Source organism: Eublepharis macularius, chromosome 5 (assembly GCF_028583425.1).
Source record: "Eublepharis macularius isolate TG4126 chromosome 5, MPM_Emac_v1.0, whole genome shotgun sequence".
In the NCBI taxonomy this organism is placed as follows: domain Eukaryota; kingdom Metazoa; phylum Chordata; class Lepidosauria; order Squamata; family Eublepharidae; genus Eublepharis; species Eublepharis macularius.
In genome coordinates this window covers 73,011,371-73,035,083 of record NC_072794.1, presented here as the reverse complement: position 1 = coordinate 73,035,083, position 23,713 = coordinate 73,011,371, and the positions used below count along the sequence as shown (strand labels likewise).

The following is a 23,713-nucleotide window of genomic DNA, read 5'->3' as shown; positions in this document are numbered from 1 at the left end:
CTGCTTCAGGTAAGTGGCTACTGGTTGGCTAGGGAAAAACCAATGGTGTCATGTATGATTTACCTGGTATGAAGGTCCAAGAACAGTCCTGAGTGCCTTCCTTACAGGCTCTTTCACCGGCAAAATTACAATCACTCAAATGTGACATCAGCTCGCTTACTTTCTTGTCCACGTTTATATTCCACCCTTCAGTCGAAGAGCTCAGCATACGCAGAGATGTCCCATTTTATCTTCATTGCAAACTAGCAAGGAAGCAAAGGCACAGGTAATAGCTTGCCTAAAGCCATCCAGCAAGTTATACTGTTGAGTGAGGATTTAGATGTGGACTGGAAAGACCAGAGTTCATTTGCAACTCTGTTGAAATCTGCTTATTTCTGAGGGAACAATCTTGGGATGAATCCCAGATGTGAAGATGGCAGATGAAGGACTGAGTTTCAGTTTTGCATGCTTCTCAGCAAGATCAGGATTCAGATCCTTCTCCCACTTTTGTCTCCTCACCATGTTTTATGGCTATGCCCCCTTAAAACTTTAAAGCAAGAATTATTACTGCTCATTCTCTCGAGAGAGCATTGTCGAGATTGTGGAAATGATGTCCCTGGACACTTTCCCAGGGATGATGGCTTTGGTTTCTTTGTAACAGAAACTTTGGGCACACTCTACTTTAAAGAACTATTAGTCAAGTTATTTATTAATTTAGCAAATTTTAATGCTTCCTTTCCAAGGAACTTGCCCAGGAGATTCTTCTCCCTCCTTATCTTTACAACAACCCAGTGAGGTAGGTTAGGCTGAGAGAGAGCGACTAGCTTAGGGTCATCCACTGAGCTTCATGGCTGAACTGTGTGGTCCAGTTCAGCAGTGCTAACCGCCACCTCGTCTCCAATGTATAATTCCTATTGATTCTTTCAACAGGAAATGAATGGATTCTTCTATCTGGTTTCATCCATTTGCTGTCCTTCTGTTTCAGCGTCCTTTGTCTCTGGGGGCAGACATCTGTATGTACTCAGCAACTAAGTACATGAACGGTACGTGTCTGCATATGCAAAGCGTTCACGTTATCTTGATTTTTTAAATAGCATTATAAACTGCATTTCTTGACTCTTTCATGCCAATTATTCCTGTTTTATAGTGATGTTCATAAAAGCACGAAGCAACTGCCTTTCTCCCAATATATTATATGTCCAGACTGGCTCCCCTTTGAAGTGTCTTTAATTAACAGTAAATCTACAAGGCAGTAGTTTATTTGCACAACGTGTTGTTGAATTAGGAGCATCTTCCTTTTTGCTTTCTCAGTCCTGGTCCAGGAGGGAAAGTCTTATTTGAAAGGCTTTTGTGTTTAGGGCAGTAATTTGGACTATTTTCCATTGAACAGCACACTCCTCTAGTGAACCACAAGCTACTTTTGGAACTCCCATCAATTTCAAGTGTGGCTTGCCATGTTATGTAATTGCTCTTTAAGAAGCACAAGACTGGAACACCTCAGGTGTACGGAACTAGTTGAAGGGTGTGCTTACCAGAGCCAGGCTCATAGGTCACAGCTTGCCAGGTTTTTTGGTACTGCTCTTTAGATTATATGTGTATATATTTATTAGGATTGTTCTAGCTGAGACAAATATAAGCAAGCACAAAACAAAAAATAAGGCATTGGGTCACAGGACAATTGTGCATGCAATCGAATAAAGAAGAATATTTAAGCATGGCTAATAAATCGTGGGAATTACAACGCTAAGCCTATTTTAAATTTCAAGTGAAAACTGTTTGAAGCACTTGACCATTTTTCAAAGAATTGATCTAGATCTGAGTAACTTTTCACACATGGTAACTTCTCCATCAGAGTAACTTCTCTATCAGTGGGTTATTCTGCACCGTCTTGTACCTGGATTCAAACAAAACCTTGTGGCTGTTCTTAAATTCCTAAACAAAAACTAATCTATTACACAAGTTTATTTGATGTCTCCTATTTTCACATAGTGTTTTATATCAGACGAGCAGTTTGCCAAAATTAAACAAAATCAAGTGGATCCTACCAGTCTTACTAAACTTGCAGTACAGTCAAAAGTTGGTTGGGATAAATCCCCACTAAATAGCTTCAAGGAGAACTGCTTAGGATTACTTTCTTGGAATCGGGCGTATAGCTGCCTGCAGCACCTGCCTGGCCCTATAATGCCCAGAATGCCCTGTCCCTTTCGCAGAAGCTTAATGTGTGGAAATGGACAGCTGAAGCTTTTCATGGCATGAAGCTTTTCATGGCATCACCTGGTACATAATATCTTTAAAGGGACTGGGCATTATTCTGCAGGCCTGTTGGCACACCAATATGGCCCTGACCATGACTTCAATGGAAGCAGTTCAGAAAAGATGGCAACACTCAGAACAAATCTTGGTGTGGCTTAAAATCACACCTGTGTAGAGCTATAACAAAATAAGCTTGTGTGTTCTGTTTAACTAGAGCAAATTGCTATTTCATTTACTTCCTTGTGTCTTCAGGTCACAGTGATGTTGTAATGGGACTGGTATCAGTAAATGACAATGATCTCTATGAGAGGCTCAAATTTTTACAATACTGTGAGTATAAATCAAAGTCGGAAAGCGGTGAATGGGCTGAAGCATGCTGAAAAGTGTGTGATGCATGAATCTGTTTAGCCAGTCTCAGAAACACACTTGCATTTTTTGGGATGTAGAGTTTGTGCCTGAAGCTTATCTGGCTTTTCAAACACCTCCAGTAAAAGAGTTCCACTACTACTTCAGGCAGCTTTCTCCTTTCTTGCATTAAAGCTATTTTACTTAATATTTAATCTGAACCAATGTTTCATCATAAAACAATCTCTTCCTGTGGGATGTTAGACCCTGTTACCTATTGGGTTTTTGATGGTGCTGTGCCTTTGGGGAGGGGTGTGTGAGGGACAGAAAGGGAATAATAAGAGTCCCTTCTAAGAATCCCAAGATTCAGTGCACTTCTCTTACTCTAGACATGTCAATGTACCCCAATCTTTCTCTGTATTAGTGGTGGGTCACATAACAGGGCAGTGCTAAGCAGAGTAACACCCTTTGAAATCCATTTAAGTTAATGGGCTTAGAAGGGTGTAACGCTGCAGTGAAAAAATGTACTTGGAGGGCAGTATATTTTGCTTCATATGCTATTTAAAATCTGTCTTATGCTCGATTTCTGGTTTGGGCTTCATGGAGGTCTGACGCAGCTCCATTTGCGGAGCTGACTGGACTGCCGTTTTAAGTGGCCGGCGGGGGAAAAATAGCCCGCGGCCGACTGCTCTCAGGCGGAGAGCAGGCAAAGAACGCTCAAGACCCTAGGGTGTGCTAGATCTCGGACGAGGGGGGGCTCTACACAACGGGTCCCCTCCCGATCCTTGAGGTCCCACCCTGCGACGGGTCGGCTACAATCTCTGCGGCAGTTCTGGGGCCAATTCGGCTGGCATAAGACCTACATACCCAAGCTTCGATTGAGGGAAGAAACGGAGAGGAGAAGTTAAAATCGAAACAGCGATTACAACCCGAGAAAAGTGAATGAGAAGGTAAAGATCACTATCTTCTGTTACGGGACAGATTGATTAAAGCAGAGAGGAATAAAAGTAGATTTTCAAACTGCAACAGGCTAACGATAAAGAGGGGAAGACTCGGCAAGAGTTGTATTTGAAAAGAGACTCAGTTTAAAGAAGTTATTAAAGGAATTGGACTATTGTTTTGAATACTTGCGGTTATGGAGCTGTGAGAAAAAGACACCATCGCGAGACCTACTGTGGGAAGTCGGGAGACAGGAAGTGCGTAACAACAATAGAGTTGCTGGAGAGAAGCGGCCCTTGCTGGAGGGCAGGAAGAAGGGAATCGCGATCTTTGAAAGGGGAAGGGTCGCGGCCTCAGCGGAAAAGGAAGTAGGCCATCTTGGATTGCAAAATCATAGAGAAACCATAGAGAAAAGATGCCCGACATTTTGGACTCTTTAAAATTTAATTTTTGTAAGAAGACCGGGACATTTGAAATAAAAGGACATTAAATTTTACGCCACGGAGTTAGGGAAGAGAGCGGACTCGTGGGAGCGAGCCAAAGCAAGCCCCACGATGTCAAAAAAAGAGTGGCAATTGGCAATAGAAAACCTGGATAAAAAACTTTTAGATGTGATTAAAGAACTTAAGGACACGAAATTGGAGTTGATTAAAGAGGTTAAAGAGGTTACACAGACAGTAAAATCGGAGCTGTCAGAAGTGAAAAAAGGTATGGAAACAATACAAAGTGAACTACAAGGAACGCAGCAGAGAGTTAAAACAGTAGAAGACGCGATGGAGAACTTAGCAGACACGCAACAAACAGAGATGAGACTGATGAGGGGGAGAATGTCAGTTGCAGAAACTAAACACATGGAGAAGCAGTTACGTTTTCGTGGCTTGCCAGAAGTGGAAGGAAAATCAGCGCAAGAACAGATGACTGAGGTGTTAGCTGAATACCTGGGGAAGGAGGAGGAGGAAGTTGTGGCTATCCTAGATGTGGCATATCGTGTGAACTCGAGAATTGCAACCCAGAGGAAATTACCAAGAGACGTGATTGTGCAGTTTATGACACGAAATATGAAAGAGAAGATTGTGACAAAACAGTTTCAAGATCCATTGGAGATTGATGGCAAGACGATTATCATAATGAAGGAATTACCCAGGTCAGTGTTATCAGATCGGAAAAAATACAAAGTGCTAATTCAGATCTTGAAGGACATGAAAATCAGGTACAGATGGGAGTTACCAGAAGGTGTGTCCTTTGAGTTCGGAGGGGCCAAAAAGCGCATCAGATCTGAGCGAGAGATGGAGCGATTTATAAGGGACAATGAAAAAGACTTACCAACAAGACTATGAGTATGGAGTGTAAAGTTTTATCTTGGAATGTAAATGGACTAAACTCACCGAATAAGAGAAAAAATATTTTCCACTGGCTATTAAAACAAAAATGTGACATTGTTTGTTTGCAAGAGACCCATATCAGAAAGCAGGATGTAAAATATTTAAAATCAGGAAAATTGGGCAAAGAATTTGTAGCGGCCTCCAATAAAAAAAAAGGGGGAGTGGTGTTGTACATAAAAGAGGAGCTACAGCCAAAATTTGTAATGAAAGATGTGGAAGCCAGATTTATTGCAGTGGAATGTACTTGGGACTTAAAGAGAGTGTTGGTAGTCGGAGTTTATGCACCTAACGGTGCAAAGGAAAGCTTCTTTGAGGATTTGAGGAAGCAACTAGATGATCTTTCATACGACCAGATAATTCTTGCCGGAGACTTCAATGGAGTGATGAACTTGGAATTAGATAAAAAGACAACAACTGCACAAAAGAAAAGAGGACTATTACCAAAGCTTTTTTTTGACTTGATACAACAGGAGACTTTAGAAGATGTATGGAGAAGAGAATATCCTAAAAGTAGACAATTTACTTTTTATTCTGCAAGGCACTGTACACTATCAAGAATTGATATGATCTGGGCCTCAAAAGACTTAGCGTTATGGACTAAGGAGGTAGAAATAATGCCGATGGTAGGCTCAGATCATAATCCAATCATGTGGAAATTAGGGAAAAGGAGAAAAAGGAAAGCATGGAGAATAAATGAGGACTTGCTACAGGAAGGAGAGAGTATGGAGATGTTGAGAAGAGAGACAAAGTTCTTCATACAATATAACGTAAATAAAGAAGTACCAACTGACAAAGTTTGGGACGCTTATAAGGCGGTTATAAGGGGCATACTAATGGACTTAAATGGTAGAGCAAGAAAAAAGAAAGAGGAGAAAAGACAAGAGATTGAGGAGAAAATAAAAGCCAAAGAAATACAGTTAAAAAAGAGACCAGGGAAAAAGAAATTATATCAGGAAATTAAAATACTTCAAGAACAGTTAACAGCAATGAATCATAAGGAATTGGAGTGGAATCTTAAAAGATTGAATCAGAAAGCGTTTGAAGGTGCAAATAAACCTGGGAAGTATTTGGCATGGCAACTGAAGAAGAGAAGGGAAAAGAAAATAATAAATAGAATTTGCGAAGATAATAAAACATATTTGGAACAGACTACCATTAGTAGAGCCTTTTACAAATTCTACGCTAAGTTGTATAATAAGAAAGAGGTAAATAAAGAGTCAATAGCGTTATATTTGGAGAAAATGAAACTTCCAGTAATTTCGGAAGCTTGGAGAAATAAACTGAACAGTGAAGTAACAGATGAGGAACTAAACAAGGCAATACAATCTGCAAATCTAGGAAAGGCGCCAGGGCCAGATGGACTTACAGCGAAATTTTATAAGGTAATGGCCAATGAACTGGCACCATTCCTAAAAGAGGTGATCAATGGAGTTTTAAAGGACCAGCGGATTCCAGATACCTGGAATGAAGCGAATATATCATTGATCCCCAAAGAAGGCCAAGACTTGACTAATGTGAAAAACTACAGACCTATATCGCTACTTAACAATGATTATAAAATCTTTGCGAAGATACTGGCGGAGAGACTGAAGGGGTGGCTTACGGAAGTCATTGAGGAGGAACAAGCAGGCTTTTTGCCAGACAGACAAATCAGAGACAATTTAAGGACAGTGATTAATGCTATTGAATATTATGACAAGCGTTGTGACAAAGAGGTTGGTTTCTTCTTTGTTGATGCTGAAAAGGCGTTTGATAATTTAAACTGGGACTTTATGTTTGCCACTATGGAAAAGCTACAATTGGGAGAAAGATTCATTAGAGCAATTAAGGAAATTTACAGAGACCAGACTGCAGCAATTGTGGTGAATGATGAAGCGACTAAGAAATTGATTATAAGTAAAGGAACAAGACAAGGTTGCCCGTTGTCTCCACTGCTGTTCATTTTGGTATTGGAGATCCTGATGATACAAATACGACAAGATGAAAAAATTCGAGGAATTAAAATAAAGGACTATTCATATAAGGTCAGAGCATTTGCGGATGACATAATGTTAATTGTAGAAGACCCATTGGAGAACATGCCAAAAGTGATAGATAAGATTAAGGAGTTCGGAGATTTGGCAGGTTTCTATATTAATAAAAAGAAGTCAAAGATACTATGCAAAAATATGACTAAGCAGAAACAACAATTGTTAACGGAAATAACGGATTGTGAAGTAACAAGTAAGGTGAAATATTTGGGAATCGAACTGACTGCTAAGAATATAGACTTATTTAAAAACAACTATGAAAAACTATGGACTCAGATAGAGAGAGATTTGATTAAATGGAACAGACTAAATTTGTCATGGTTGGGAAGGATTGCAGCAGTTAAGATGAATGTGCTACCAAGAGTAATGTTTTTGCTACAGACAATACCAATCATCAGTGACTCTAAGCAATTTGAGAAATGGCAGAGGAAAATATCAGACTTTGTATGGGCAGGCAAGAAGCCTCGAGTGAAAATGAAAGTTTTACAAGATGCAAAGGAAAGAGGCGGAATGCAACTGCCCAATCTAAGACTTTACCATGACGCAATTTGCTTGGTGTGGTTGAAGGAGTGGATGACGCTAAAGAATAAGAAATTACTAGCCCTAGAGGGATATAAAAAAATATTTGGATGGCACGCATACTTATGGCATGATAAAGTAAAGGCGAACTCGATGTTCCTGCATCACTATATACGGAGAAGTTTATATATAATCTGGAAGAAGTATAGAATCTATCTGGAAGAAGGAACCCCTTTGTGGGTAGTTCCATATGAGGTGATAGATCCGAGAGCTGTTGATAATGAGCAACAATGTCTAACTTATAAAGAAATAACTAGAACTGAAGAATCTAAACTCAGAATAAAGACTCAGGAGGAACTATCACCTTTTTATGATTGGTTCCAGTATAGACAGATTAGAGATTTATATAACTCGGACTCTGTAAAGGGAGGTATACGAACAGAAAACTCGGAACTAGAGCAGACCCTTCTTAAAGAGGACAAGAAAAGAATATCTAAGGTATACCAAGCACTGCTGAAATGGTATACTGAGGATGAAATAGTTAAAGGACAAATGGTGAAATGGGCCATAAATTTCAACAAAGAAATAACAATGGAGGCATGGGAATACTTGTGGAAGACTACAATGAAGACAACGACATGCACTAGTATTAAAGAGAACATTTACAAAATGATTTACCGTTGGTACATGACACCAAAGAAGATTGCGCTAGGGAATTTGAACACTTCTAATAAATGCTGGAAATGCAGGAAGCATGAGGGCTCCCTCTACCACATGTGGTGGACGTGTGAGGTAGCTAGGCAGTACTGGGGGGAAATAATAAGAGAAATGAGTGAGATATTACAATTTCAAATTAATAAGAACCCAGAACTCCTGCTACTAAAATCGGGAATGGAGGGAATTCCAGCCCATCATAGGACGTTGATATTTTACATGACGGCAGCAGCTAGACTTTTGTATGCGCAAAAATGGAAAATACAAGAAGTGTCAACTATTGAAGATTGGATCCACAAATTGCTGTATATGGCAGAAATGGACAAAATGACAAGAAAATTGAGAAACCTGGACTCAGGACAGTTTAACACAGACTGGGAGAAGCTGAAACAATATTTGGAGAAGAAATGGGAGGTGGGAGGAGAACTGTGGCAGTTTGAGAACTACTGAAGTACAATAAAATGTAGAGGGGGGTGACTTTACCGGGGAGGAGAAGAGGTAAAAGAGAATTTCTAAGCAGTTATGATATTAGATTGATATATATAGAATAATAAATAGAATATTGATAGAAAATAATTAATCATAAGGGTTAACTATAAGGATTGATTAACTAATAATATTTTCTTTTTGATTCCGTACAGTGTACCAAACTGAATATGTTTATTTGAAGTTGTATATGAGTCAAATTGATTGATTTCATATATAGACTTATGACTGAAGGGGAATAGAAATACTAATGTAAACAAATATAACTAAAATAGAAAGAAGAAGATAGAATGAATAACATATAGAGTATAAGTTAAACTGGTTGATTTATATGAATGTATGGTTTACATAGTTTATGATATATAGAAATATTTGAAAGTGAAATAATGAAAAATGGGATAAATTGTTTATCCATTATGGAAAATGGGACTCATAGTCAGGGTACAGAGTATTAAAAATAGTTAAAGAAGTATTGCTTAGAATAAAGGGAGAATATATATTTGTTAGATAGAGGAGATTAAAAGGAGTAAGGGAAAAGGGACAAAGGGTTGGAAAACTGTTGGAAGTCAAAAAAAGGGGGAGGAAAGGGAGGGGGTTAGAAATTGGGAAATGGGAATATTGACTGTAATGTGTAAACATTTGATCCTAACCCAATAAAAATTTTTTCAAAAAATAAAATAAAATCTGTCTTATGCTCGAAGTGCATCACAGTGATGCGGTCTATCTAGCACACAATATATATGAGTGGAGCTAGAGATGCGCCACATCCTGGACCCAGACAGGGAGTTCGGCAACTCAGGTGAAGTAAGTGACTTGAGCTGGAAAAACTGTTCCTTAAAATGAAGCAAGCAAAAGTTAACTGATGATAATCTTTAGGCAAGATAGACTGCCATGCTTTTAAAATCTGTATTAAATATCATTAGTCCAGATGATTCATATTCCCTGTGAATGGAAGGGGCTGGTGCTGGGCTTCCGTATTTCCCTCTGGGCCTAAAGAAGGTGCTGAGGTCCAGGCTTAGGCAGCCCACATTTGGTTCATACCTCCAGACTTGAGGGTCCCAGTCCAAGCCATGGAATCCTTCAGTTTCAGTGCCGTATTGATTCTGCAGTTCATCTTTCAGATTAAAACTCTGCTAAGGTTTGATATTCTGGTCCTGAGAATATACTTGGCATGCATTTAGAACTGTTTTATCAAGTCCTTCTTGTTTAGAGTAAACTCATAAGGCTTAAAGCAGATAAGAGAGCGTTGTTTCTGTTTCTTATGTAGCCCTTGGAGCAGTTCCATCCCCTTTTGATGCCTATCTTTGCAATCGGGGCTTAAAGACACTGTCAATCCGCATGAAACAACATTTCCGCAATGCACAGGTGATTGCTCGATACCTTGAGTCAGATCCCAGGGTGGAAAGGGTCCTTTTCCCTGGTAAGTTGATCTTGCAGAATTTGGCAGTGACTTCCTTGAAAAAACAATGCCACTGGCTGTAATTACACAATTCTTTGCCAGCACAAGCTGGAGAGGTCCAGACAAGTAGAAAGATTCCGCAAACGTGCAACTCATTTTGGAGCCTGATACGACCAAATTAGGCAAGCAACAACAGATCCCGGCAATGGGCTTCTTCCATGGCCACCCAATATATTGTTACCCAAATTCCTATACTTGTGAAGACTCTGTAATCAAGCAAAGGTGTCCCCTTGGTAGCATGGAACAAATGTGTATTGGGGGCGGGGGGGGGGCGGGAGAGAGGATATTTAAAACAATATTTTGGGATCTTCAACCAATGTATACTGAGGTCCAGATTCAGGATGTCACACAAAAGAATGAGAGGAAATAAGCATTCTTAATACACAAGGGGGAAACAAAGGGGAAGAATCAAAGATGTAGAAGCCTGATCTCAGTGAGAAGAGGGGAGGATATTTTTGCAGTGGTGAAGCAGCGTCAAGACTTGAAAATTGATAAGGCAGGGAAGAAACTGCAAGAAGGGAGGTCCGAGAGAGAGGCCAACCATATGGTTGGGATAACTGGCGGACCGCCGAACAGGCTACAAAAGTTGGAGTTGAGGGATAACTGTTTATATCTTTTCTGCCAAAATTGAGTAGGGGAAGAAACATTGGAATTTGAATGGGAGAGTGATAAAGATTGCATGCTACAAATCCAGTCTTGCAAAGGAAGTATTGTTAATATTGTGAAAGGGATTTTTTCCTGGTTTGCATAGAGGAAAATGAGCAATAAGCTAAAGCAAGGAAGGACTAACAGAGCAAAATAAAAGTATGCTCCCTTGAGCAGGTTAGAAAAGGTAGAATCATGGCTGGGTGATTGATAAAATTAGGGAAGGGCAGGAGAGTTCCTCCTCAGTCATTAAGATATTGGGGGGTGGGCTGGCTGGAAATCTGGGTTGTTCATTAGAATGAAATTGCTTAGGGAGGATGCTTCAAAGTCCTTGGGGAAATGACGTTTCCTTTAATCTCTCTTACGATTAGAGATGGGCACGAACAAAAAACCCCCCACAAACATGATGTTCGTTGCCATCCACGAACACGGACTCACAAACAATCACGAACATGGCCCTGTTCACAAACATGTTCGTGGTTGGCTGTTTGTGGGGGCCAGCAGGCTTTCCTCCAGCCATCATCCAAGTCAAGATCCCTGCTGCACCACTCCCAGAAACTTGACCTGAGCAGGCAGCAGGAAAGGTACCAATATAATAAATAATAGCTTGGCCCCAGAGCCTGGCAGCAGCCCTGGAACTTGAAGGGGTAGATCCCTAGCACACCACTCCCAAAAACCTTACCTGAGCAGGCAGCAGGAAAGGTAACAATAATAAATAATAGCTTGGCCCAGAGCCTGGCAGCAGCCCTGGAACTTGAAGGGGTAGATCCCTATCCCACCACACACAAAGAAAATTCAAGCTCCAATGCACTCTATCAAAATGCCAACAGCAACTGTCTCTCTCCCTCTCCACTATCTGCAAAGTCAGAGCTGGGAGCCCCCTCCCCCTGCTCTTTGCTCCCTTGTAACAAATTTGGAGCTCTAGAGTTGAAAGGAAGACCTGCCTATCAAGCTAAATTGGGCTTAGATTGGGGTTTCCAGGGCAACAGCAGGAGTTCAGACAGAGTTCCGACAATCCCTGCCTACGTTGCCAAGGGAATTGATCGCAGGTGCCAGACTGTCTCGTTTGACGAACAGCAATGAACGAGTTTTGCAACGACCACCTGTTCATTTAAAATGGGGCCTCACAAACAGCTTGTTCGCGAACAGCAGATTGGGCTGTTCGTGGCTTTTTTTTGTTCATATTGCTGTTCGTGCCCATCTCTACTTACGATGGGCATTGTATGATTGACAGATGAGTTGCCTTGCATTCCATTGCATTCTTGGCATGACTGACTTGTTGCCAAGTAGGCCCCCTCTCCTGCTTTAAGGCCTGCCATGGACTGTGTTAAAGTTTCCTGCGTTGCTGCTTTACTGCTACACAAAGAGTGCCCTGCACGTGTGTGTTCTGGTACACGTGTCAGTTTCCTGCCTGCTTGTTGATTACCTTGCTGCTGCAATAGACTGTGTTAGTTCTCTGACTCCATGTTTGGATAACTGCACAAAAGGACTCTCTTCCTGGGCAGCCCTGCCCAGACCTATATCTGGACTTCCCAGTATGTGTTTGGACTTTATTACCAGTGTGCCCCGTGCCTGCATTGCCATCTGCCACGGACCGTCCTGTTCCCTGCTTTGGACTGTGTTTTACGTGCTGTTCCCCCTGCCTCCATGGAAGCCTGCCTCACCTGGGCCGAAGCCGCTGCTAGCAGCCGGGCTCCTGCCGGGGAAACCTCCAGCGAGCCTGGCTAGGCGCTCCCTGGTCAGTTCCCGCCTGGAACCTCTCGCGGGGCGGTCCCCGAGCTTGCCCTCGCTATCGGACAGCCTGCAAACCAGCCTCAGCTATGCCCAGCCGGCAACCATGTTCTTAGGCAGCCAGAAGACCCAGGGAAGAAGACTGCTTTGAGAAGCCATTTCGGCGAAGCGGGCACACCACGTCCGCAGCGAGAGTACCTCGCCCTGCTCTGCATATCTTAGGAGCCGCCCCAGAGAAGGAACTATGTGCCGACCATCCCAAGCACTTAGAGAATACATCTCAAAGAAACCTCCGCATTCCAGAGCTGATGACATCAGGGCAAGCCCTGTCCGCTGGAACATCCATTCAGCCCACTCGGATTTCCCCCTCCCTCCTTTGTCCCCTCTTCCTGAGGTGTCACTTACCACAATCAGATTACCAAAGTGGCCCATCCAAGCCATTCAGTAACCCATTAGAGTCTTTGTTTTAATCTGTGAGAACCACCAAGTACAGCACCAGCCCCAGGGTACGTTTTGGGGTATTTAAGCTGGTCTCTCAGACCACACAGTGCTTAGGCCATTCCTATCCAAAACCCCTTGCTGTCTGTGGCCCAGGCTATTCCCTATCCAGAACCCCTTGCTGTCTGTCTGTGGATCCATTGCTGGCATTGGACCACCCCGCTGTTGTGTCTCTGCTCCGCTTCAGGATAAGTGAGTATTTCCCTTACCATCGTTGGGAACCTGCTAATGTGACCGTCTCTATGTTTCTTACTCTGTATTTCCTAGTTCTTGTATGCTTTCTTGTGTGTATGTGCAAGTTCAGGCTTACGCCACACTATTAGTAAAATACACGTGTTTGGAACCTATTTGTAGTCTGCCTCTTTGTCACTAGAGTGTCTGGAATTGGGACCTCCGTAAACATAGGTTAGATCCGCGCTAATTTTAGTTACAGACTGCTAAGCTAATTTCCCCCTTATAAAAAGCAGTTCTGGTAACAGACTGCTGTTTGATACTGGTTAGATGCAGACTCCATCTTTTATTTCTAGGCCCATGCTGAGACAGGATGGGGATCAAAAATGGGGGGCCCTTTTTTTGGTAAAGGCCCTGGGGGCTACAATATAGTCCGTTCTTAGCATTTTACCACCAGTCTTTCCACATAAATGGCTCCATTGCTTTATTTCTTTTCCATCATGCACTCTCATCCCAGGCAGAGCCTTCCAAAATTTCATGACAACATGCTGTTACAATTGCAGTTAGAATTATGCTTTCTTTGATTTCTGGCAAACGTTGTTTTGGAACCTATGCAGTTTGGGTCTCAACATTATTAAGGCATTCCTAAGGGCTGCTTGACATCTATTTTACTTATGTCCTTGGTTACCTCCTCCGTATTTAACAAGCTGCTTCTTTTTGTAGTGTTGGAGATCAAGTGATTTGTTTATGGCATGACTTGTTTCAGGATTGGCCTCACACCCACAATATGAGCTGGTGAAGCGTCAGTGCACAGGCTGCCCAGGAATGATTTCCTTCTACATAAAAGGGAACCTTGAACATGCCACCACCTTTCTCAAAAACTTAAAGATAAACCTTCTGAATGTACATTGCCTTTGAAAGAGGAACACTGAATTGCCACCTGGTTAAGGTTTGGAAACTTGAAGAAGTGGCTAATCTTTTTGGGAAGAAGCTGCCTATGTATTATGGAGCAAATGTAGTTATGTCTGGCATCAGCAACTAAATGATATAATTATGGGAAGTGGCACTAATGAGAGGGAAGGGAAAGGGTGTCTTAGAATTAATGGGAACTCTTCATTCAGGTATCTGGTGCTTGCCTAATACTTTTGAGCAAGTCATTCCTTTTGGTGCCAACTACTCCCTAATTTTGCTCTGCGATTATGAATGGAATTTTGAAAACAGTGGTGCTTTAGCTGATGTAACACCAGCTTACTGTTTAAAACTGCTTAAATAAATGTTTTGTCTTCAAAAGACTCCCAACAAATCGGTGTTGCATCTTTACATATCACTGGAAAGGCATTGCCTTAAATACAGCTGTGCATTTTGTATGCGCTTCCTTTAAGTGTCAGCAAGGTATTATTAGGTTTGTGCCCACTGGCATTAGACAGATTTGCACCTGTTTCAGAAAACTTGTTCAGCACATTAGAACCAAATTAACAAAAATGGAGCAAAAAGCTCCCTTTCTGCTACAGGAATAACGGCTAATGAAATTGTCTCATCCAGAAATCCCTAAGAGGGTAAGAGAAATGATATATTTCAGTTTATTAACAACCCATACCAAGGGCTCCTGGCAGGTAACCATATGCTGATGATAAAAACCCAAACTGGTCCTAACTGTGTCTATTCATGGCTAATAAAAACCAATTTAGTCCTCACCTAATGTGAGTGGATCCTTTGTTTGGTGTAGTGGTTAAGAGCGGCAGTACTGGAGAAACCGGGTTTGATTCCCCACTCCTCCGCTTGAAGCCAGATGGTTGACCTTGGAGCAGTCACAGTTCTCCAGAAGTCTCAGTTCCACCTACCTCACAGGGTGATTGTCATGAAGATAATAATAACACACTTTGTAAACTGCTCTGTGTGTGGCATTAAGTTGTCCTGAAGGGTAGTATATAAATCAAATATTATTGTTCTTATTGATTGCAAATCACTTTTAAATGTCCTCTCTGTAACAACTTCTCCCCCGTTTAATTTATGATTTTTTCATACATTTGATAAAGTCAGCTCTGACTTACAAAAGCTTATAATGCCAGAGAGTCCACCCTCCAAAGCAGCCATTGTCTCCTGGAGAACTGATCCCTATGGCCTGAAGATCAGTTATAGTTCTGGGAGATCTCCAGCCATCACCTGGAGGCTGGCAACTCTACTTCCAAAAGTTGTCTAAAGTCAGACATGGCAGACCTCTGAGAAATCTCTTTGTGTACCTGATCTCGGCCTATTGATAGTAGACTCAAGAGGATGTTCTGGCCTATCTCTGTGTTCATGATAGGGCCCAAATGATTTCTTAAGACTGCCAGATCTAGGGATTCATGTCATTGCTAAGAACTTGAACTCAGCTCAGAAGGTAGAACTAGAAGAAATGTAATTCTTAAGGCCTCTGACATAGTGAAAAATGGAAGTACAAAAATGCCGGAAAATCACACCCCATTTCCACATGAAAGCATCTTCAGTCTCATTGCTTGTAAGGTCTTGCCTGTGAAATTATAGCAGAAGAGAGGACAGCTTCCATGTCACAGATGTTGTAGCATCCTGTCTTTATCAAATGGAGCTAAACCATCAGCTCTGGTCCTTGCATAATGGCAAGCGCCTGTGTCTGCAGTTACTACTAGGCAACTGAGTGGTGCAGCTGGGGCTCTGTGGTTCCATCCAGGTTCATGAGATAAGGCTGCTGAGACGCTGTTCTTTTCTTCTGCCTCAGCCCCATTATCTAGAAGTGTATCTCTGTGCAGGGCTGCTGTCAAGTGTAATTTTCATGGTCCGACTCTGTGAGAGAAGCTGAGTTTTACCAAGCTTTTCTCGGGCATCTAGAATACTTTCTCATAGTCAGGTGAGAAGCGTCTCCAGACATAAATCTTACCAGATGCATCTTTTACTATCTCATTGGTTTCAGATTTTTAAAAGTGTATCCTTTTGTTGTTGATACATTCTTATTATTTTTTCTGCCCAAATACTTACCGCTGTGCCTCTCAGCTGCACTTAAATCTTCTTAGGTTTTAATTCTTCTCTCTGTGTGTGTGTGTTAAATAAAAAGGTGAATGTTTGTTCAATCATAATGTTCTGTATTTATTTCTCTAGCTTTTTGCACTGGCTGTAAGTCTGGGAGATTGCGAAAGTCTGGCAGAGCATCCGTAAGTAAAGTTTCATCTGAAATCTCTGTTGAGATTAATATGAATTTTTTAAAATATAAACAAGTATAATCTGGTGAACATAAGATTAATTTATCACAGTATTTTGAACCCCTATTCCTATGTCTTCAGAGAAACAAAAGAAAAGAACATGCTTTACTTAAAACTAGCTGTACAAATAGGGGGTGGTTTTTGCAAAGTAGAAAACCTAAAAAGACAGGGTCTGCCTAGTGGGCTACAGTCTAATTTGCGGATTCAGCTCATTATTGTATGCGACTGAGCCTGTCCTCTCCTACCCCAGCAGAGAAATACAAAATGTGCCATGTCTTACGGAAAAATGGTCCAATTATGCCATAAGATTTAGTTTTAAAAAATTAATATATATAATTCAGGAGCACCATGGTGGACCATATGAGGACAGAAGTTGGGGAGGTATAAATTTTGTAAAATAAAATAAGAAGCAAATTCAGAAGGAAGTTATCATCTCCTGGCAAATAGTAATAAGCTACCATAATGTGATTTCCTTTCTTTTCATGAGAATTCCAGAAACTGTGTTTTGGCAGCTGTCTTTGCATTCTTTTTAAGTGAAGGAAGGCCAATGAAACAAGACTGTCCGTGAACTCATTTCAGTCTAGTCTAGTCATAGAAAGACAAAATGTCTGCAGTTTAAACGCTGCACACAGGAGGGCATACTTGGCACAGAAAACTCAGTAGCACCACTTGACGACAGTAATCATGAGAGCAAAAGCAGGGAACCTGCAAAGACTTGTAGGGGACATCTCATTTCCCTTCTCCCATTATTTCTTCTTTGCCTTCCCTGAAAGCCCTCATAGCCTATTGCCCCTTTTCCTGCTTTCTTCTCTCCTTCTTATCCACCAGCCGGCCTTTTCTGCCCCTTATCTCCAGTTTTTTCCTCCTGCCCTCCCCAGGCAGCCTCTATTATGACCCAGTTAGTTGTGCAGTGCCTGCTGCCGGATCCAAGAAGTTGCACTGGGGCCCAGTGTGGCTTGCATCATTTGCCTCTTCTCCATTATATCCTCACAACAACCCTGTGAAGTAAGTTAGGCTGAGAATGTGTAACTGGCTGAAAGTCACCTAGTGAGCTTCCACATCTGAAGAAAGGAGCTCTGAATCACGAAAGCTTACACCCTGGAAATCTTGTTGGTCTTTAAGGTGCCACTGGACTCAAATCCTGCTCATCAGAGTGGTGATTCAGTCCTACATCTCCGAGATCCTGGTCTGACACTCTAACCGCTGCACCACTCTGGCTTTCTTGGCGTGGCTGCTGTTGAACAGTAGCAAGCAGCCGAGCCTAGATGAGTCATGCAAGTTTCCTAGTGGTTGCTTCTGGCCCAGAGAAGTCCTTGAGAGCTAAAACAGCCTTGAAAAGGGCCCTACCCCCTACCCTGCTTTTTACTGACAGGAACCAAGTCTTGAAGGTTGACAGTATAGTGGTTGCTTAGCAAGTCTCACAGTGGCCACTGCAGAGCACATTTGTTTCTTAAAGGCAGGGGTTTTTTTCTGGGAAAAGAGGTGGTGGAACTTTCAAGAGGAAAATGAGGAAGAAACACATGGGATTCTTTGAAATAATATTATTTTCAAGCACTATTTCCGAGTATTTTCAAGAGGTGCCGGAACTCCATTCCCCCGTGTTTCCCCTGAAAAAAAGCCCTGCTTAAAGGTATTGGCTAAGCTCCCCGCCCCAAGTTTTCAGATCTTTCTACAAACTTGGGGCTTTTTCAGCTTTGTAGAGAGATCTGTCTTGTCTGTTCCTGGTTCCAGTCTCTGGAATTATCTATAGATCTGACCACATTGAGAAGTGGATATATTGATATTTAAACAAAGACACAGAAGAGATTGAAAGCGCTAAATAAATACTTGTAAACTTGTAAGACTGTAAATTACTCTGATTTAAAGCTGATCTGACACCATCATTTGCCTACTTCAGAAAGAGGGAAAATATATGGGGTAGTAAGGAGTGTCTGTTTTTCCTTGTGTGTTATGTCTAGCAGCCATATTGTACCTGCTAGTTTACCACATTTTCCTGCTCTGTGGGTTAGACTGAAAAGAATACTTTCAAATTGTTATTACATTCTGTCATCTGGTGGAATGGTAAATCATAGAAGCTGAAGTAAATACAGTCATATAGCCCATTCCCACCCCAATTCAGTCATTGTATCCCTGATTAATATTCTCTGTATAAATGAATAATGTTCTAAATTTACTCTTTTCATAATGGTGTGAACATTGGTTTAGTGTCTTCATTAGACATTTTCAGAGTTTATATTGTCATGTACCAGGAGCACATGCCACCTTTGAGTCTCCCGATGTGTCGTGCGTGCAGTCACCATTACATGTGAAATGAGCTCTTCAAATTCCTCTAGCCCATGATCAAGACCACTAAGTTGCCAGATGGTGGAGTTGTGAATTGGTCCGCCTTCTCCCCTTTGGAGCTTTGAGAATGAGGTTGCATAAAGACACAAACATCACTTTCAGAAAATGGGGAAGGATGATACCACACAGTCTAGTGGAGTAGAAGAACAAGATTCAGGTCCAATAGTACCTTAAAGACCAACTAGATTTCCAAGGTATGAGCTTTTGAGAGTCAAAGCTCCATCAGATCCAAGGAGCAGAAAAAGCTAGATGGCTTGATAATACAGATAGAGAGTCAGTAAGCTGGCTATAATACATATTGTAATTAGCTTGATAAAGCATGGTTTCAAATTGCAGAAAATTAATATCTGTAGGGTGAAAAAAATCAGGTGTTCCAGTTCATCTCTGGGGGGTCCATTGTTCCAAACTTGCAAATAAATTCAATTTCAGCAATCTCGCCTCTGCTTGAGAACTAATTAAGTGAGAGGTGAGATATCCTGGAAGGTTAAAATGCTTCTTGAATGTTGTGATTTTTGGTATCAGATTTATGTTCATTGATTGTTTTGCAATGGGACTGATCTATTTGTCCAGTATAGAGGGTTGAAGGAGATTGCTGACACTTGATGACAGCATATATAATGTTATATAGCTGACATGATATAGCTGGAGATACTAGGCCCAGTGATTGTGTTGTTGGAGCGAATATGGGGGCACAGTTGGCATCTTAGTTTATTGCAGGCCCTGGTCCCAGAGTTCGTGTCCATGTTAGGAAGTGCATTGTTGTGAGTGAGGAGTTGTTTAAGGTTGAGGAGATATGTATGGGCAAGAAACGGTTTGCCTCCCAATGCCTGTGAGAAAGCAGTGTCATTGTCCAGTATAAGTTGCAGGTCATCAATAAGGCATTGAGCTGAATTGAGCTGGGCACTGTATGGGAACTAAGGCTGTGAAACCATTCTAAAAGCATCTTCACTATAGTCCAAATGCAAATTTCTCATCCCAGGTTAATCTGTGAAAAAGGCATTTCTGCAAGTTGTCTATGTATGGCACTGGTTGGCAGTCCAGCCCCATGATATCACCAAGAAGATTTTTCTGCCATTCCAGACAGATCACGAGAGGAGCTTTGCTCTTTAAAAAGGGAGTTGAATGAAATGACAAATAAATAGTTTAACAAACTGATGCCTCTCTTATAAAAAGCTAAAAAGCAAACTGTGTGCCTAAGGCAAGCACTAATGGCTCTTCCAGTGTTTACTTTGCTGGTATGGCTGTCTGTATTTTCAGTTGCAAACCTGTTCTTGGTTGTGAAGCATCTAATGTGAGGTCAGTTTTTATGATGCCTGTCTTCACCCTCTGCTGTGTTTTTTTGCCAGCAGATTCTGTGCATACTGAGCCAAGGTTCATAGAGTCAGCTGCTTCCCTGCATATAGTGGCATAGCAATTCCAGACTCCTAGAGTATGTGATCTACGGTTTTCAGGCAGTAGCCTGACATGACCCCAAATGCTAGCCTGTGATTGACTAGGAACAGACCAGTGAATTAACAATGCATTCGTTCCTATCACATTTTGGGGTACCTTGTTCTTTTTAAATTGTTATATGTCTGTATGTTGCTTTTTATCTATTAATCTGGTCCCATGGGCTGTCTGTTCTTGTTCAGTGCCATCATGACTCATGCGTCCATTCCAAAGGCAGAAAGAGAAGCCCTTGGAATCTCTGATACGTTAATCCGCATGTCTATTGGCTTGGAAGACTCGGAAGATTTACTGGAAGATCTAGACCAAGCTCTGAAAGCAGCAGTAAGTCACTTCCAGGATTGAAATTTCTTTCCTTCTTTTTAGATCCCTTATTGCTTAATCATATTTTCAGTGAGTCCTGAAACCTCTGAAAAGTTTAGCTGAGCAGATAACATAGCGAAATGAAGTAGCTCTGTAAAACTCCGTGGCTTTTATTTTATGTGCAGGAGCTTAGATTTAAAAAGAATAAAAGAATCACGCCCATATCAGGTGGATATGACTCATCTGATATGCATATAATTTTTCACGTGTATACAACTTCCTCTTGCAATATGCACCTGGTAGACCAAAGCAAAATATTTTTGCAATAAGCCCATACACTTTTAATATTGTAGAATATATTTTGGCCTTTTTATGAATAGCAAGAGATTTGGCTTTAGAGTTCTCTAGGCTTCAGATAAGACTTGTCTGTGTGAACACATTCCACAGTGTATATTCAGGCAGGGTGTATGTACTCTTCCCCTAAATGCACACATACTATTCTACCAACACACTCACCTGACCTGTGCACTCATGCATGTATTCACTTTCCCTCCTTCACACCAGTGTTCCCTCTACTCCCTGCCTGGGTAGAAACTGCCAACAGATCTAGTCTATTCAAATGTGGCCAGTTTTCACTCCGCTGCCCAAGCTATCATCCCTGCTCTAACTGCATTGGCCTCTTCTCTCACCTCCTTCAGTATTTATGGAGTTCATCTCCTGATGTTGAAAACACTTCTGCTAGGTGGGGCACAGTGCAGGTTACAATATTCTTCCACCACCTATACCTTTCCACTGCTCAGTTTTTTCTCTTGAGAAAGCCGACAGGCGGTAGGGACCCCTCCTGGTGCTTTATACATACTACTTGGAGTTTGTCACAAAATACCTTATGAGAGTAATAGCAACCAGGAGATCTTGGAATAAGCCCTCACCAAAAATGTGTGTAATTTTCATGATGATTCCTTTTCTTTGCAAAGTAGCCAAAATTACCTGTGGCAGTTTGAAAATTACTGAAATATAACAAAAGAAGAGGGAAGTGACTTTACCGAGGGGAGGAGAGTTAAATGAGAAATTCTAAGCAAATATTTTATTTGACTACTATATATAGTATTAAGTAATAGAGGTGTTATTATAAGAATTATAAGGATAGAAACTAACTAATTTTATTTCTGGCAGATAATTGTATAATGGAGAAATTATATAACTAAAATAGAATGAATATAAGACAGAAGGAAGTAAAGAGCAACATATAGAGTACAAGTTAAATTGATTGACTTATAGCGAATGTATACAATGCTTATAGAAGTACTTAAAGTTATGTAGAATAAGGGACAAATTGTTTGTCCCATATTGACGAGACAAGAATGAATAAGATAGAATATAGAGTCCAAAAATTTGACAAATGATTGTTATTATTAAAGAATATATGCCAGGAATGTAATATTTAGTTGATAAGTTAAGTGGGAAAGGGAATAGAGATAGCACTGTGTTATAATAGAGAAGCGTAGAAGAGAGTGAAAGTATATGTTTAATAGAATAAAATAAGTTTGAAATGAGTAGGGGGAAAAACGGATAAGGGGTTGGAAAACTGTTGGAAGTCAACAAAAGGGGGGAAAGGGAGGGGGTTAGAATGGGAATATTTAAAGGAAATTGATTGTAATGGATATCATAGTGATTTCTAATCCAATAAAAAAAATAAAAAAAAGGAGTTGGAAAGCTTAACCGGGCGTATACTGTGCTTTGCACACCAAATGTGTCACTTCTGTGATATTTCAGGCCATGAAAGAAAAATACTAATACTGTTCCACTTGTTTTCTCTTATTACAGTTTCCCGATAATAAAGTCCGCAATTAGGAGACTCCATTCCTGTGCATCTGTAGTATAAGGAAAATGAACCGATAATCTGTGCTACTCACGAATTTTCCGTGATTCAATTTCTTCGAAATGACCATTTATCTTTAATGTTTTGAAAGCAAGCCAACTTTAAGCGGGACCCTTTGGACATCATCCCATTGACTAAGCCTATGCCTTCTATCAGCGTCTTGTTCTTGGAGCTGAAACAAAAAAGGTCACCATTCTTTCCAGAAGTAAATCTGAGGTGACTGTGATTCACACTTGGAACAGGGCATCTAGTAATGTCTGAAGATATTTAAAATAGTTCATCATATCTGACTGTGCTAAAAGGATATCACTATGATATCCTTTTGTTCATTCTGCTCCTCCTTGTCAGGTTGTTGAATTTTAAAAAAAAATGTTCAGAGCTGCTTCAGATGCAAAAGGTGATGTCAAATAAGTTCCTTCGTTGGTGTTATTTCTCTCTTTTGTGCAATCTTGAAAAATGAAGCAAAATCAGTTGCATGGTACTGTATGCGTTGGCCTGGGATCAAACTTATATATAAGCAGAAGGAGCTCACATATTTTCATTTTTCCTGTCTTCTCACAGCAGCCTGAAAATGCTCTGAGTAAGTTGGAATCAGGTGAAATCTCTTTCCCTGCTTCCTCCTCCTCTTTCAGGAACTCAGCAAAGTGTACTTTGTGGAAGCTGCTTGGGGAGGGGAAGCAGGAAACATTAACAAGCAATCACCTTCCACTGACACATTTGGATCCAACTCACTGTGTTTAAAAATTAAATCCTGAATATACTTTGGGTTTTTATTTTGAAATTGCCAGTATATATATTTAGCTATGCAAGTTGTATCTTTTGGTTACAATACTTGTTTATATATTGGGCATTTTTTATAAATCTTTTTCCAGAATTTGAGATGAATGAACTACAGCCATAATAAATAATAGATTTCCTGTTGATTTCCACTGCTCATAAATTAAAGCAAGGGTCCATTTTACATGACCAGAGCTTTCGAGGTCCCTGAGTGTGGTATTTTCTTTCAGCCAACGACTACAAGCCAGTCAAGGTAAAACAAAACAAAAGAAACTTTATTTACAAGATGAAACATAGGAGTGAGTGGTTTTAAACTCATAAATATAATACACTTGAGTTAAACGGGGAATGTTTCAATGCAACAGAACAGGTCTGTAATCAGTCAGCAAATACCTCTGTTGCCGTCTTTCAGTAGCATCCAAATCCCTTCTCTCAGGGTCAAGCTATATGTGCAGGTTTTTAAAGAGTTGGGTTTGTGTTCAAGATCCCTGCAGGTATACAGCAGCTTTGGAAAATAGCTGTTAAAAAATAGAGGGGAGCTCAAAAAGCCTCAGAATGCCTCCATTGGTAAGGAGGCACTCCCCCCCCCCTCAAGCTGTTTC

The 23,713-nt window shown here is 40.9% G+C and overlaps 1 protein-coding gene across 2 annotated transcripts in view; it reads left to right on the top strand.

Moving 5' to 3' along the window:
- Window positions 1–23,305, top strand: part of LOC129329784 (cystathionine gamma-lyase-like) — a 43,333-nt gene extending 20,028 nt beyond the window's left edge. The window contains exons 3-9 of one of the 2 annotated variants that reach the window (XM_054979413.1): window positions 965–1,022; window positions 2,485–2,562; window positions 9,915–10,067; window positions 13,918–14,039; window positions 16,263–16,315; window positions 20,338–20,476; window positions 22,280–23,305. In XM_054979413.1, the coding sequence (XP_054835388.1) occupies window positions 965–1,022; window positions 2,485–2,562; window positions 9,915–10,067; window positions 13,918–14,039; window positions 16,263–16,315; window positions 20,338–20,476; window positions 22,280–22,306 (630 nt within the window). In that variant the 3' untranslated portion in view covers window positions 22,307–23,305. The remainder of the gene's footprint in view (window positions 1–964; window positions 1,023–2,484; window positions 2,563–9,914; window positions 10,068–13,917; window positions 14,040–16,262; window positions 16,316–20,337; window positions 20,477–22,279) is intronic. The other variant, XM_054979415.1, reaches the window with a different exon arrangement.
- The last annotated feature ends 408 nt before the right edge of the window (window positions 23,306–23,713 follow it).